This window comes from Helicoverpa armigera, chromosome 8, assembly GCF_030705265.1.
Source record: "Helicoverpa armigera isolate CAAS_96S chromosome 8, ASM3070526v1, whole genome shotgun sequence".
In the NCBI taxonomy this organism is placed as follows: Eukaryota; Metazoa; Arthropoda; class Insecta; order Lepidoptera; family Noctuidae; genus Helicoverpa; species Helicoverpa armigera.
In genome coordinates this window covers 4490753-4507139 of record NC_087127.1, presented here as the reverse complement: position 1 = coordinate 4507139, position 16387 = coordinate 4490753, and the positions used below count along the sequence as shown (strand labels likewise).

Below are 16387 nucleotides of genomic sequence, written 5' to 3'. Positions count from 1 at the left end.
CCAAGGTACATATGCTGAGTCACTAGCTCCAATGAGGAGCAACTACACGCTTTGACCGGTCGGTGAAGACACAGGTGCTCATGAGCAACGACAGAAGGCACACAAGACGCTGTCAGGTAAGGTGAGTGTATGTAAATTAACTTAGTTTTTTTTGTATTAATTACAAGACCAACGTCATGGGCCCACTTGCATAAGAGGTCGAAGTTACACTGCATCACTCTCTGCGCCTCACGTATGTCTTTATGTGCAGCAACCAAACATGTGTCGTCAGCAAATTGGTACACGGAGCCTTCTGTGAAAATGTTACACATGTCGTTCACGTACAGTAAGTATTCAGTTGGCCCGATAATTGAACCTTGTGCTGTGCCTTTATCAGTTGAGACCATGCTACTTAACGAACCCGCGACACACACCGACGTGTAGCGGTTCTTGTGGTAGTTTTTGAACCAATCTAATAATGGACCCCGTATACCATTTTGCTCTAATTTATTAAATAGTGTATTATATTCCAAACAATCGAAAGCTTTACTAAAGTCAATGAGGACAACAAGTACATGTTCGCGATTGTTCAGGCACTTGTTGACCCCATTACTAAAATTAGATAATAATTGTGAGGTATTTTTATTTTTTTGAAATCCGTATTGTTTATCATTAATAACATTATTTTTTGTCAAGTAATTGTTAATTTCTAGTCCGAGATACCTCTCAATTATCTTATCGATACATGATAAAATAGTAATAGGCCTGTAGTTGTTTACATCTTTGTACGAACCATTCTTATGGATAGGTCTTACTATACCAATCTTTAATTGATCAGGGTACGAGGACGTGGCAATGCATCTGTTAATTAGGTGCGTTATAACGGGGTAATTTTTCATGAATATATTTTAAATCTTTGACGCGGATGCCATCGAAACCTGGACATTTCCTCTCATTGAGGTGTTTTATAATAAAAGATACAACCTCCTCTTTGGCCTTCTGTAGTCTCATTGATAAGTGACATTTATTAATATAGCAATTATCGTCTAAAATAGGTGTGTTACACTGAAATTTGCATGTATTTTGACATTATTTCTGAATTCAGAGGCGAATTTATTGGATACAACATTTGGCAATAATTTAAAGTGTTTTATAATTATTTCATCTATAGATTTATTTATTTTTCCACAAAGGGTATTAATAGTTGCCCAAATTTTTTTAGAATTATGAAAATTTGATTTTACCTCTTTCATAAAGTAATTATTTCTTACATTATTAATATGTTTATTTGTTTTATTTCTGTACTTATTATATAATAGTCTGTTTGCCAGATTACTTTTATCTTTAAGCCAGATATCTAATAATTGATCTCTTTTTCACACATTTTTCTATTCTGGTACTTTTCCATATACAAGTTTGTCTTTTACTAGTTTTAATTTTTATATTATACTTGCATTTCTCGTACACATCAGAAAATTTATCCAAGATAAAACATAAAATATCTTTAGGGTTGTCGTAATCCAAGGCCACACTCAATTAATATTAATCAATTCATTTTGTAGCTTACAATTATCTAATTTACTAATGGTTTTGTATTGAGTGGCTTTGTTTACATACGTATTGTCGACTAGCGCGCAACCGGTTATGAAGTGGTCGGCTAAGGCATTTTTTATAACAGCTGTTTGTGCAGTGCGACAGTCGACACTACGTATAAAAATATGATCAATACATGATTTTGTTATGCACTCACCTCGCTTATCTATTCGGGTAAACTGGTTTATTCCACATTCTAGACCCAATTCACAGAGTGTGTTTAAATAATGATTTGTTATCGAAGATTTTTGTTTCAAATCGATGTTCATGTCACCTACCAGGATGAAATTATTTTTTTGCGAATATTTGTTTATTAGCCTACCTAACTCTTCGATGAACAGTCTCTTATTTGTATCAGGAGGTCTATACACAACACACAAACCAACAGTTGCACCATAGTCCGTTTTTAGCTCGCCGTTTATAGACTCGAAGTTTAGTGTACGCGAAGGTAGTCTGGTGAAGCAAATGCTCTTGTGCACATACACGATGACACCGCCTCCCTTCCTATTATCACGCAGCTGAGTCTCCATGTCGTAGTTGTCGAGCTCAAACAATGATTTCGTCCAATCAGAGATGTTTGCCTCGGTGATAATGACCAGGTGAATAGTCTGAGGGCAGTTCGTAACGACGTATTCGAGTTGAGAGAAATTCTTCAACATCGATCTGATATTTACGTGAAGCATTGTTATTGAGTTATATGTATATGGTATATCTTCTGTGAATTCATTCCAATGTTTGTATGTATTTTCAAGTAATGTATTATCTAGAGTGTCATCCATTTAAGGTGTTATTTAATTGGCAGGGGGTAGATAATGTGATGAGGAACATCTTCAAGTTTCTTGATTATTTTTAAAATCGGAGACAAGTTTATGTATGTCCTTCTCCGATCGAATGTTATATGTTTTCCCCTTTTCGTGCCTTTTGACTAAAATGTGACCATTTTTACACCAAACGAATTTACATATGTTTGTTGTTTTTAGAGCATTCTTAGTTGCCCAAAGTAGGTAGGCCGTGGTGGGTGATAGACTTTCTCTTAGATATATTTTAGTATCCTCACCGCTACCTAAATCCTTTCCAGAGATGGTGTGAGTCTTAGCGACTTGCAGCCATGAATCCCGACGGCCTTCCTTAAGGGTCACGACAATTGGTGGGGGGAGTTTCCCTTGTTTGGCTTCAGGTCGGGTACTTTTCTTGCGATAAGTGCAGACGACATCCTCCGCTTTTAAATTCAGTTTAATACATAAGTTCTTCACCATGCCATCCACATCCTCTGTTTCCTCAACACCACAAATATCAATATTGTTGGCTAGTTGGCTTTGTTCAAATGCGTTAAGTTTTGTTCCACTACCTCGTATTTAAGTTCGAGGTTTTTATATTTATGTTTTAGCTCCATGTTCTGGTTATCGAATAATTTTATTTTATTTTCAAATCCATTTATCTTTAATTCGTACTCATCGATTTTGTCCGAGTAGAACTGTAGGGTACTTTGCAGTTCTTCTTTAATTATGTCCCGTACCTCTCGCCGTATATCGCTAAGGATGCGTTGGGTTATGTTATTATCCATGAGGTTCTCCGTATCTGTGATGTCTTCGTCATCAACGTCGGGCAGGATGCAGGATAGACGTTTGGGTTTGCCGTTACCCATACACGGTCGACATTTCCAATCGACAGCGTCCGTTGAATACAGTACGTTTAATTGATCTGCAGTTATTGACGCACATGATGCATGAAACCATTTACTGCACTTTGAACACTGTATACCAGGATTTTTTTTCGTCACCATTTTTCCGCACTTAGCACATTTCACCATGTTTATAGATCGATGGGACGTGCAAGTTGTTTACGAGTAAAAAGTTGGAAGCGTACGCGCACGTAAATGAGCGATAGATAGTAGATACACGTCTAATTGCTTCCGCACCGAGTGCGCGACTGAATAGTTATAATAGTCCGATAAAGTAAGTGACATAGGAGCGGCGATAGTGTTCGTCGTTTTGGCGCTCTCAGCTCCGTAACGGCGAACCGCACAATAAACAAAGTATGTAGATAAAGTAAACTCTAGCTGTAGCTCCGGTTAGGCACTATTCACATGGGATATAAGAAAATTTTGTCTGAACAGTTCTGTTTTCTACTATTTTTACACGCTTTTTATTAGCTTCACCTGTATGTTTGTTTGTAACCGACTTCTTTGGGCGCGATTTTGACCCACTTTAAACGGCCAGATTTCGTTCAAACTTTGTAGATTTATTGAGGACCGATGACAATACACTAATTTGATAAAATTATTCCATTTTAACCGACTTCCCAAAAAGGAGGAGGTTACACATACACATCGATTACTCCGAGGTTTATAGACCGATTTACGTGATTCTTTTTTTGTTCGACTTGGAATAGCTGCCAGTTGGTCCCATATTCATCAGGTCAGGATCTGATGATGGAAACCCTGAGAAATCGAGGGCAACCTTCAAAACTTGTAGGCATACATAGGGTAAAAACTTGACACTTAGGTGTACGCCTAAAAGCACTATTCAACTGTGAAGATTTGGAGCTGACCTGATGATGGAGACCAGAGAGGGTCGAGGGAACTCGACAACTGAATATGTAAACTACCTCGTGTTTGGGCTTAAATTATTTGTATTGACAAGACCTTTGCAACAGTGAAGGTTTGGAGCTGACCTGATGATGGAGACCAGAGAAAAATAGAGGGAACTCGACAACCGAATATGTAAACTACCTCGTGTTTGGGCTTAAATTATTCGTATTGACAAGACCTATGCAACAGTGAAGGTTTGGAGCTGACCTGATGATGGAGACTAGAGAAAGTCAAGGGAACTCGACAACTGAATATGTAAAATATGTTTGTATTGATGAGAACTTCCCACTTGTATGGATAGTGACAACTATTCGTATCACTGAAAAGCTTTAAATAAATAACCTTTTTACAAAAAAATTAAACCGAGTTCCCAAAACACTAAAAAGCAAAAAAAAACTAATTTTAGGTGCATCGGCCTAGAAGTCGGTGGCAAAATTAACTTAGTAACATCCATTAGACACCGACTTCTAGGCTTTTCAATTTGCAAAATATGATCTTTGTTAATTTATATAATTTTCATCTGTAGTCGATAAGGTAAGAAAATTAATTAAAATTTTCTAGAATTTTTCTCTACAGTCGATAAGGCAGGACCCGATGTTAATTTTTATTTCCAATAATTATCTTTAGCCGTTTTCTCTAATATTGACAATTTTTTGTATACTAAAGAGAATTTTAATTCTACAAAACAAATAATAGTTTGAAAACAAACTAAAAAGTAGAAAATAAATAATAGTTTTAAAAAACTAAAAAACACGCTTTTTATAGAAAAACGAACTAAAAAATAGGAAATAAATTTTAATGAATTTAAATTAAGAAAACAGTGTTAAAAATTTCAATGAATATAAATTAATAATAGTGTGAATACAAAAAAAAAATATTTAAAAAAAGCGTGGGGTGCTTTTTAAGATATTATCGAAATGAAAATCACTGTACTCATATCTGTCAATAAAATATTTATAACTATTGACACCATGCACCCCACGCTTTTTTTAAAATATTTTTTTTTGTATTCACACTATTATTAATTTATATTCATTGAAATTTTTAACACTGTTTTCTTAATTTAAATTCATTAAAATTTATTTCCTATTTTTTAGTTCGTTTTTCTATAAAAAGCGTGTTTTTTAGTTTTTTAAAACTATTATTTATTATTATTTTACTTTAGTGTCCAACGGACTGGATATTTATGAAAGACATTTGAGGTTCTGTAAGTTTTCCTTCAATGAAATTTGTAAGAAAGTGCAGATTTCAAGTAATGGACAAATTCTGTGTCTAAGATACTGGAAATTTCAGTGTAAGTCTCTGAATCTCAAGAGCTCGGAAAGGAAAGAAAAGTAGTTTTAACAACATTGAGATTCGGACTCTTCAAAAATAAAACACATAAGACAATTAAATATTTATCAGAAATATACCTCAATGAACGTCCCCTAAGTCTATTGTGTGCAATACAAACGATAGCATTTCACCTCGGCTATCAAGATGGCGCGCGGACACCTCGCGGGAGATATGGCTAATTGTAACATGTGGTCACGCTTTCTGCGGCGTGTGTCACTCGTGCGCATGACTCGCTGGATCGTCAATCCGTCGTATATCACACATTCCTACGAGATGTTAGCAGTACAAGAAGGCATTTCGATTGCTTATGAAGTTATAACCTTTGAAGATTGAGTTTGAGCGAGGAAATAATTTTTAAGTTGACTGATTTCTTGGGGATAATCGTAAATGAGATGTGTTACGTGAGCACACCAACTAAACGGTTTGAGAAATAAAAATACAGGGTTATATATGGCATGATAACACAAGCCAGGATGTTAACAGCAGACCAGAATATTCTACAAAAATCTCTCGATACATATTTCTTTGTATAAGTTGGGAGTATAGTATCCTCGAACACTGCACAAGCAAAACAAGGTTCTACTCAGTGCGCCCGCGTTCTGACAAGAGCTCTCCAAAGGATCAAGTCCTTGACCCAACTGCCTCAGCTAACGAGAGTGTTGATATAGACCGATGCCTGAGGGCATTTGCGAGTATCGATACATAAATTATCGATTTCGAGATTATCGACGTTACAGTCAACTGTTATTTGACCGTTTGTGAACCTTACTTAGTCTTTCTTTACTTTCTATCATTAATTTACATTCATTCTAAATGTAACCTATATACAGACTCATGTTCAGAATGACTTTGTCAGATTATTAAATGTGCAGTAAGTAGATGTTTCCCACATACATTTGAAGATACAGTGTTTACCCTGCAACCTCCTTCAATTTCGAATTCACAAGTTATGAAACAACCTTTAAAAATAGAACTAAATGCACCTGAGAGTACTTATTTATTTTCACAATATTCGAAAACAACGAACCTCAGTGATTGCACGGAATATATTTTACCTATATTAAGTTGGCGGCTCATAATAATGTAATTATTATCGTCGGATCTCACTCATCGTATGAGGTGAGGTAAATTAATTTACTTAAGTAAAGATCGCTCAGATACCGCACTGCAGGGCTGCCGGCTGTCATTAGATATTCTGGCCTGAAATCTAGACTGGATAGTTTTACATACATCATTGTTGTAAATAATTATAATCTAGATATTTTGTGTTAAGTTTAAAAACTGATAAGTATAGGGTGATAAACAGATATCTGCTGGTTCTAGAAATTATATTTCAAAGACGTTTAGCACACGATCAATGAAGTGACCATAACAAAGAGCGACTTAAATCGCAATGGTTGTACCTTGGACAGTTTTGAGCCTTTTTAGTAACTTCCCATACTACATTTGAGACAATATAAATAGTATATCTGAATTTTGTATTCAAAATAACTGTACGAAGCTGAATGACCTTTCAAACGAGTCTGGCAACCCTACGAAGGAATAATTAGACCATCTCATAAGGATTGCCGCGCACTGATTAACACACGGACGTCTTGCAGTTTTCGCTACCAACGTAATAAATTTTAAAGTTTTTGACGTTTTTCCCCTTTATGTAATGCTGACACTTTCACACGTCTGGGGTCCCCCGAAAATGGTATAAAAAGAAAATATGCTTGTTCAAAAGTTTTTGAAAGTCGAATTTTGGATGTAATTTCAAAAAATAAGATATTTCTTATGAAATAAGCTGTGCCTTTGTACTATCTGTCCTATTTTTCTTCCTGTCTGTATTCTGTGTGTGTAGATAATTGTTAAAAAAAAAAACAAGTTCAGGGATCCAAATACGACGAATTAGCGTGCATTGTCAATCCTTATCATCTCATGTGTTTTTGACGTCTAATCATGAAGAACAAAATGATCTTTCCGTCCTACGTCTGTCTCAATCCTATTTAATATTAACCAATACTTAAAATTAAATTAATTCGAGGTTTCAATTTGGTAGCGGTAAGCCTAAATACTTGAGAGTTTGCAGTCCTAATGATTTGGGGACTCTCTTTTTTGTAATATTTCTATTTTTACGATAGGTAAGTATATTTCAGGAACCCATACCTATTAGAAACAAAAGAATCCTGAACGGAGTCAGTAACCCGCGACCCGCGTAACCAGAGCAAGGTCCATTCGTCCGCGGCGAATATCGATCATTATAAATTTGCGGCGCGCGGTAACGGCGCGGGCGCACGCGACCTGGTGCAAAGACTAGACGGGGAAGCAGATATGTCTAGGCACATTAATATAATATTAGAAATGTAATGTTACATAAAAAGAGTTGCTGTTGGTTAGTCTGTTGGTAGTCACGAGAATGTCTTTACCGATTTAGCTTATTTTGGTTTTAAAATGTTTGTAGAGGTTCAGGGATGGTTTAAACGATACGAAGTTCACGAGATCAGCCAGTACTTTATATTTTTATCGAAGTGATCAAGTGTCATTTATATTCCTCGCAAAATTCATACATGCAAAAGCAGAAAGGTGCAGTCTTAAAAGACTTGGAGCATTTACTGAGTCGTGTACCTACTGTTTGATCTGGAATATATTTTTTTTCAATAGATTGAAAACTCTTTTGGAAACTTCTGGAGTTCCAAATAACATAAGTATTCATAGAGGACACAGTAATCATGTCAGTAATTTCTAAAAAAAACCCGCGACCGTCGCTACAATCGGGCATTGTCTCGCATACGTCAATGTATTGACACAAAATACATAGGTACAGAAGTCAATCTACATACAAAGCGCGTTCGAGTCACGCAGACATAGGTGTCTATGTGTGCGTGTTCACAGACGCGCTGTCTCAAAACAACTCAAAACAGTGCGAGCGCGGCTGTCGCTTTCTTGAGATACGCGCGCCACACACAAGGTAAATAAATGTGCACGCGTTGTGATACTAACTGTAATTTGACTGTAATATTTTTAATTTTAATAACAAAAGAAAAAGTAATAATGGAGCAACAAAAAAGTCGTATTAAATTGTTCAGTGGACGGTTGTTTTAATACAACTATAAACAGTGAACAGTCGTTTTTTTAGCCTGCCGTATTACCTATAGTAGGTATGTACCTAATTATTTTCTCATATTTCGATGGTTCGTTTAATAAACGCAGTTGGTAGGTACAGTTAGGTGGGTAGGTAAGCGCCCCGGCGCGGCGGCCTCTGGCCCAATGCCGTAATAAGTTTTGCTAGTGTCGACCCAGGCGAACCTGCCTACCTACCCTCAAAGATTATTACTAGTAGGAGTTGATAATTTTTTTGATCATGGCGAGAGTATGTTGTAAGGTAGACGAAATAAAACTCGCACATCAAGGTTTCTGTAGGCAGAAGCAAGCTTAGATCAGGGACTGTACCAACCCATTACATACAAAAATATTTTTTTCGCAACTAAAGAGTAGGGTAAGTATACATATATTTATGAATAACAAAATTATAAATTGCGGTTTCTAAAAAAGTTCGGTATCTCGTTCAAACGAATTTCCTTTGAAAGTGTTTATTAACCCCTTGTAAGCCACATTAAATATTTTATTATTAGGTATTGGTTTATATTTCATTTTTCCTGTTTTATTCTCAATAATAAATCAAATAATTAGATACCAGTACCACTACCACGTTAGTTTTATAAAAAAGTTGACAGCCCTAGCGCGACCGCCGAGTTTAGGCATGAAAAGTGAAGTACATACATGAGATTGACTTCTGTCACAAAATACATACGTACAGAAGTCGATCTCATGTATGTACTTCACTTTTCATGCCTAAACTCGGCGGTCGCGCTAGGGTTGTCAACTTTTTTATGCGCATAAAACTAACGTGGTAGTGGTACTCGTATCTAATTATTTATTTATTGTTGAAAATAAAACAGGAAAAATGAAATATAAACCAATAATAATAAAATATTTAATGTGGCATACAAGAGGTTAATAAACACTTTCAACGGAAATTAGTTTGAACGAGATACCGAACATTTTCAGAAACATATTTATAATTTTGTTATTCAGACGTATATACCATAAAACACTATGTAAAACAAAGTACCTCTTTACTTGCGAAAAAAAATGTTTTGTATATAATTGGTTGGTACAGTCCCTGATCTAAGCTTGCTTCTCCCTACATAAACCTTGAGGTGCGAGTCCGACTCGCACTTGACCGGTTTTATTTCGTCTACCTTACAACATACTCTCGCCATGATCACAAAAAATTATTATATAATACTACCTAGTAATAATCTTTGAGGGTAGGTAGGTTCGCCTGGGTCGACACTCATCATCATCATCATCATCATCAGCCTATCGGGGCGCTTACCTACCCACCTAATTGTACCTACTGCGTTTATTAAACGAACCATCGAAATATGAGAAAATAAGTAGGTACATTACATACTATAGGTACTTACCTCTCTGAATCAACCGGCAGGCTAAAAAACGACAGTTCACTGTTTATTGTTGTATTAAAACAATCGTCCACTGAACAATTATAATACGACTTTTTTTGTTGCTCCATTATTACTTTTTCTTTTGTTTTTAAAATTAAAAATATTACAGTCAGGTATCACAACGCGTGCACATTCATCTACCTTGTGTGTGACGCGCGTATCTCAAGAAAGCGACAGCCGCGCTCGCACTGTTTTGAGTTGTTTTGAGACAGCGCGTCTGTGAACACGCACACATAGACACCTATGTCTGCGTGACTCGAACGCGCTTTGTATGTAGATTGACTTCTGTACCTATTTATTTTGTGCTTCTGTTGTATTTTGTGGTATTGATAAGCGAGCCGTCACGGAAAGAGCATTACTGCCGTTATCTGCCGCAATCGTATCACGCATCGTACGGATTTGTTCAACTCAAGTGGCCGTGAGTTCAGGTGGACTACAGTTATTTAAGTACTATACAAAGTATGTGCGTTGCAAATAATATGACGTCACTAAAGTTTCAAGACGTTTTAAGACGTCACGTTTTTCACTAAAATGCTTAGCAAATGTGCACAAATTAACTTCTTCGAAGTCAAACTCTTGATAACTGAAATCCAACCTATCGTCAATTTATCGTTATTTCCATTGCAGGCTGAAGTATCCCTATCTACTTTTACACCTACCTATATTTCGAAAGTTTCATTAGCAAACATGTTGCCATCAATTGGGCACAGGTTTCAAACAGTCACGTCTATCCTCACGCAGCCTTTTAAGATTTCTAGTTTCTAGCCTAAATAAAATAAGTATTTAATTAAACTGCAAATCAGTGTTACAGTCTGTGTCCTATCTCATCTGTGTCAAGTTTACGCCGCGCCGCGGCGATAGCTGCGCGCGCGCCGTCTATACATCACTGCGCTTGCTCTCTATATTTGCTCACGACCGATAGAAATTATCGCCAACACACTCCACTAGGTAAAATAAACCCTATGCTTAGGTAGTAAAGTTAATTTTGCCACAGTTGTGAGACGAGGATATTTTTTTCAAGATGTGGTCGTAGTTGACTACCATTTGCCGTATTTCAGCGCGGAAGGTACATAAATCGAGAGCGCAGATTAACGTTATCTCCTCGGGGGGGAGGAGAGGCTCGGGGGAGGGGGAGATGACGGCGATTTATTCATTCATTAAGTAAACGACCCCTAACCGATGGATTAATTAGGCCGTCTCGCAATACCGCTTCTGTTTTAAACCGTTTTATGTGAAAGTTTGCGGCCATTTTAAGGAGAATATTGCATCGTGACTGGAATCTCATTAGATATAATTATTATCGGCTTTAAGATACAGACTGGAAGCTTGTGCAAGTTCAAATATAAATTACACATTTAATAATGATGTAGCCAGTAGTTATACCTATTTACTTCATATAAAAATAATAATGAGCCAAACTTAAGCCGAATTCATTTTCCCATTACATCTACCCTAAGACTGTAATTCGGCCAATTGTACCTATTTTTACTGCACGTAACGAAGTTCTCTCCGACACAAACTACTGTAACATTCAATTATTCGCTAAATTACATATATTCCTCGGCCGTAATGACAAAAAACAAGACAAATGATCATTAATAGAGGCAGCGAGATGATTGCGCTGATTAGTTCAACGGCGTGGTGCGCGCGCCGGTGGCAGCACCGTCGCTCTCGTACTACGCTAACTATAGGGTTCGCACACAACCTGTTTACAATCAGTGCTATGTTGTGGAAAACTTAGCTATCGTTCTAGAATTATGGGAATTAGGTATGGGCTATTATCCAAATCCAAGCAAGGACATTACTATCTTTTAAGGATTCGAAGGTAAAAAAGGACACTAACTTTTCATAGGGTTTTCTTTGGATGCCGATATAAAGCTTTGTGACTAATTACTTTCATCTCCAGTAATGTCTTTTTAAAATAAATTAGTGATACATTGGAGCAAACATGACCTGTAAACATAACTTTTTACACTATTTCTTCAGCAATTACAATGTTCCTACGGCACTATAACATACAGACTGTACTGATCAATATTATAACTGTACATCCAGGTAAAATTACACGGCTACATGGTGACAGCCCTATGTTTGACACGCGCGGCGTGTTACACTTCTGGCGCTAGTTAAAGAGACGCGTTTACTTCACTGCCATTAGAAAATACACGAATTGAGAAGAATGGAGAAATTGTTTTACACAGATAATTCTAATCTCTTGTGGTATTAACTTTAACTGTTCTGTGCAATGGGCAAGTGAGTTTTGAATTACTGTTAATCCTAACTAATATTATAAATGTGAAAGTAACTCTGTCTGTCTGTCTGTCTGTCTGTCTTTTCTTCACGCCTAAACTACTGAACCGATTTGTGTGAAATTTGGTACAGACATAGTTTGGAACTTGAGAAAGGACATAGGATAGTTTTTATTTCAAAAAAAATATATAAAAATAAAAAACAAAATTTATTCCGGACATATAGCGCCATCTTTTGGTCAAACCAAAAATATGCCGGAAGTCACTATTCCATGCGAACGAAGTCGCGGGCAAAAGCTAGTAAGCAGTGGCGGATTTACCAATAGGCCAAGTAGGCCGGTGCCTAGGGCGGCAGATTTAGAGGGGCGGCAAATTTAGCTATTTTTTTTTACAGATTTTTTTATTATACGAGTAGGTACACAATCCGTTTATAAATAAACGATTAATAAACGCACTGTAATATAAACTTAGGTACTTATGTGATCATGAATTTTAAAATATTCCAATAGCGTTTCAATAAAAATAAAATAAAAAGGCGGAGGAGGCGGTCCGCCCCGGGTACCATGTCTCCGGTCTCGAAGGGTGCTCGGTCGGCACATATCTCTTGTTTATTTTTGATTACTTAATTTAATTCCTCAAAGTTATAAAAAAAAAACATTTTGTGTTTCAAGACTAAAAAATTTGACAGTGACTTTTTTCTACTTTCTTTAGGTACCATTGCGTCCAAAAAATCAAAAATTTCGCGCTCGCTTCGCTCGCGGCTTCTTCTTTTACAGTGGTTTTCTCACACCTGTTTGGGTACTTTTGTGTCCCAAAACTATAAAAATTTCGGGCTCGCTACGCTCGCCACTTTTTAACTTTACGGCGTTTCTTTCACACTTGTTTGGGTACTTTTGTGTCCCAAAACTCAAAAAATTCGCGCTCGCTGCGCTCGCGGCTTTTTCACTTCACACGGGTTTTTGATAAAACTCCGGTTTCTTTATGGGGTGCTCAATAGGTAGTCCGCCCCGGGTGCCACCCGATGCTACGCCGCCACTGATCATAGCACCCGAACTAATAAACCGATTTCAATTTAGTTTTTTTTTGTATTACAGGTGTTTTACGGGCGAGTGTTCTTAGAAATGTTTGATGAAAATCGATTGAGCCGTTTAAGAGTTACAGAGGTTTTACGCTTTAAAGTCGCTGTCAAATAAACTTGTTAGGTCAACATTAAACACTTCGGTACATAGCGGGCAAAAATAATCTTGACAGAAATATCTTTAAGTTCACAATCATTAGGGGCGGCAAAAATGTTATGGCCTACTAGCGGCAAATTTGTAAATCCGCCACTGCTAGTAAGTATATGAAATAAAGAATCGATAGGTATTATTGGTCCGTAAAGTAATCCAATACAAGAAAGCCATAATAATCCATACACTACCGCGGCTTTTTTTTGTAAAATATCTCTTTCAATCGACACTAGAAACCAGGCATTCGGCCAATACAAACACTTTTCCCAGCCCACATCATAATCAGAGCTGCAAGCCGTGCCTTAACCAAACTAATTCAGAGCAGTTTCCACCGCAGATGTGGCGATACCATATCTAGGATCTGCTCCATTGTTGCCAAGATTTAAGGTGCACACCGCCGAAGCCTCTAATTGTAAGGAGTGAGCGCGTGCCCTTTGTCTTATGTAATTACTTTTATAAATCTACTAAGCGATTTACATGAACGCGATACCATCGTAAAGGTGAGGTTTGTTCTCGTCACGGTTGAAGGTCTAACGTGGTTTATGTATATGCTGATGGCTAAGTTAATGGTGTTGGTGGAACATGTGTTTTTAGTGTGAACTTTGCCTTAAGGTTGGCTGGAAAAGGCAAAGATTGCGTTGATAGAGTAGAGAAATCCATATCATCATAGGTATCTAAAGTTAAATCGCAGCTTTCTTCATTACGTAGCTAATCATACGTAGCTGTTATTATATTATTGTAATGAGCAGAGCACGAAAAAGTAATGATGAAATTATTTTCTTTCCAATTGTCTGAAGCTCCTGCTTTTAGATTTGCATATTTCATAACATTATATCAGGGCATTACATACAATAAGCAGACTTTCTCGGAATAAAATGAACTATGTCAAACTCACCTTTCATCTTGCTCTGGCACCGCAGCTGATCAATGATGCTGGTGAGCCGGTTCTCCCTCTGCGTCCCCCTGCTCATCACCTCATCACCATCGTCCTCGATCTTAACCGACACTTCACTCTTGTCATCACTCACTTCATCACTACACTGCACTTTGGGAGACTGGCGATTTGACTCAATCGCTTCCATGGTTGTGGCAAAAGTAAATTGGCGATAGGTTGATACGCTCCACGGCACCTGTGAAAGATGGTGATAGGTGTTACTTACTATGTAGTATTTGAGCATATATTGTTGGAAAAAAATCTGCAAAGACCTCATCTATCCTTAATTGGATCAACTTCCATTAGCATTTCCATAATAACGTCTACGTTAACAAAATGTTAAGCTTTTCTCAGCCTACGCCTAGAACTCGGAACTCGGACAAAGCTACATGTAATTTTGGGCTACAATAAGTGCCTAATTTTAGGCTCGTTGTAATTTATTGAATTATTGTAAAAGAATAGATATTCATATTCCGCCTAAGATGCTGAAGACTCCATCCGGCAGCCTTGCTTATTTGATGACTTTTATTATAAGCTGTGAGTACTTCTAATTAAAACATTATTAAAAGTTATAAACTAATAATATGCGATTGAGATCCTAGCGGCACCTAGATAGCTAACAGAAAGATAAGTAATGGGATTATGATTTTAATCTTACAGAGATGGATGCTATTGCAAAAGGATGCCTTGATTTACCGTTGAACTGTACAGGCTCTAAGTCAAGTCTTAATTACCTCACACCTTCATAATTTCTTTAACAGATTTTTCAGATTGTACACACATCTTTACTAAGATTATCATTGAACGTTTATCTATATTTGCGTATTTTACTTAGAGGCAAAATCAAAAGTCTTTATTCAAAGTAGGCTTAGAGGTACCTAGGTGTTTAACGCTTTTCCGATATAAACGATTGAACTGTTGTAACATTGTTTTTTTGTTGTTTTTTAAGATTTCCAGTGTGTAATACTTGTATACATTCTTCAACTGTAATCATACGTTGACTTGAAGAATGTTTGGTTGTAACAGTTCATAATGAATTCACACGATGATGCATTGTACGCGACTCTGATAGCGTATCAGTGGATGTTTGACGATCAATCACTACCGATGGACTTAACGCAAAAAGGTTCTTGCTAATACTTATAAATGCGTTTGTTGCAAGAAAAACTATTTAAAGTGAAGGTATGGTGAGCCTAAGTAAATGTTTGCCCCTGTAAGATCGTGATTAAAAAATAAAAGGACAAATATGCGGTTTTTTTTATTCAATGTTATCGTAATGGGATCTAACCGGCCTAAAATCGAGTTCGAAACTAGAAGTGGAAGACAATTAATTGGCATACGATTCTATCCCATACATATTTTTATAGTTTTTTTCCAGTATTTATCTGAAATCATGAATTGTTTTGTAGGTAATCAGCGTGAATATTTTCCAGGACCTTAAGAACTCTTAACAGCACCTCAAGTTTATCCGTGACGTAAACCAATGTAGATCTATCGAAATACATCCTATCTATCAATTTATCATTTGTATTTCTCGGTATACAACGTAAAAGTATTTAGCACATATAATTATCGTATGCGTCACGTTATTATTGCTTTTATTTTTCCTTAAGAAAGTTGCTTTTAAGGATTGTTATGGTGTGTGCGCCTGTAGCTTTTACGTGCACTTCGATGGTGGCTGTGACGTTGCTATAAGGATAATGACTGGAGAGATCGTGTTAAACCGACTTTTTAAAACTTTAGGTAACTATTGATGAAGAGGTAAAATGTAGTAGATAATGTCTTGCAACTTTGAACTACATAATATTGTGTGTGTGTTTAACTTGTTTAAAAGACAATGTGGTAAGTGGGATGTGATTATGTTTATATTCTTATTTTTGGAATATTTTATACTTACAGCACATAGTTAAGAAACCAGAAAGTAATATGTATTGGAATATCCTAAATAGGTAGGTATATTGTTATCC

At 36.7% G+C, this 16387-nt stretch overlaps 1 protein-coding gene across 1 annotated transcript in view; it reads right to left on the bottom strand.

Moving 5' to 3' along the window:
* Positions 1 to 16387, bottom strand: part of LOC110383555 (polyhomeotic-like protein 3) — a 238038-nt gene that overhangs the window by 220605 nt on the left and 1046 nt on the right. Inside the window, exon 2 of the mRNA XM_049838337.2 lies at positions 14382 to 14616. Within this exon, the coding sequence (XP_049694294.2) occupies positions 14382 to 14568 (187 nt within the window). The 5' untranslated portion in view covers positions 14569 to 14616. The remainder of the gene's footprint in view (positions 1 to 14381; positions 14617 to 16387) is intronic.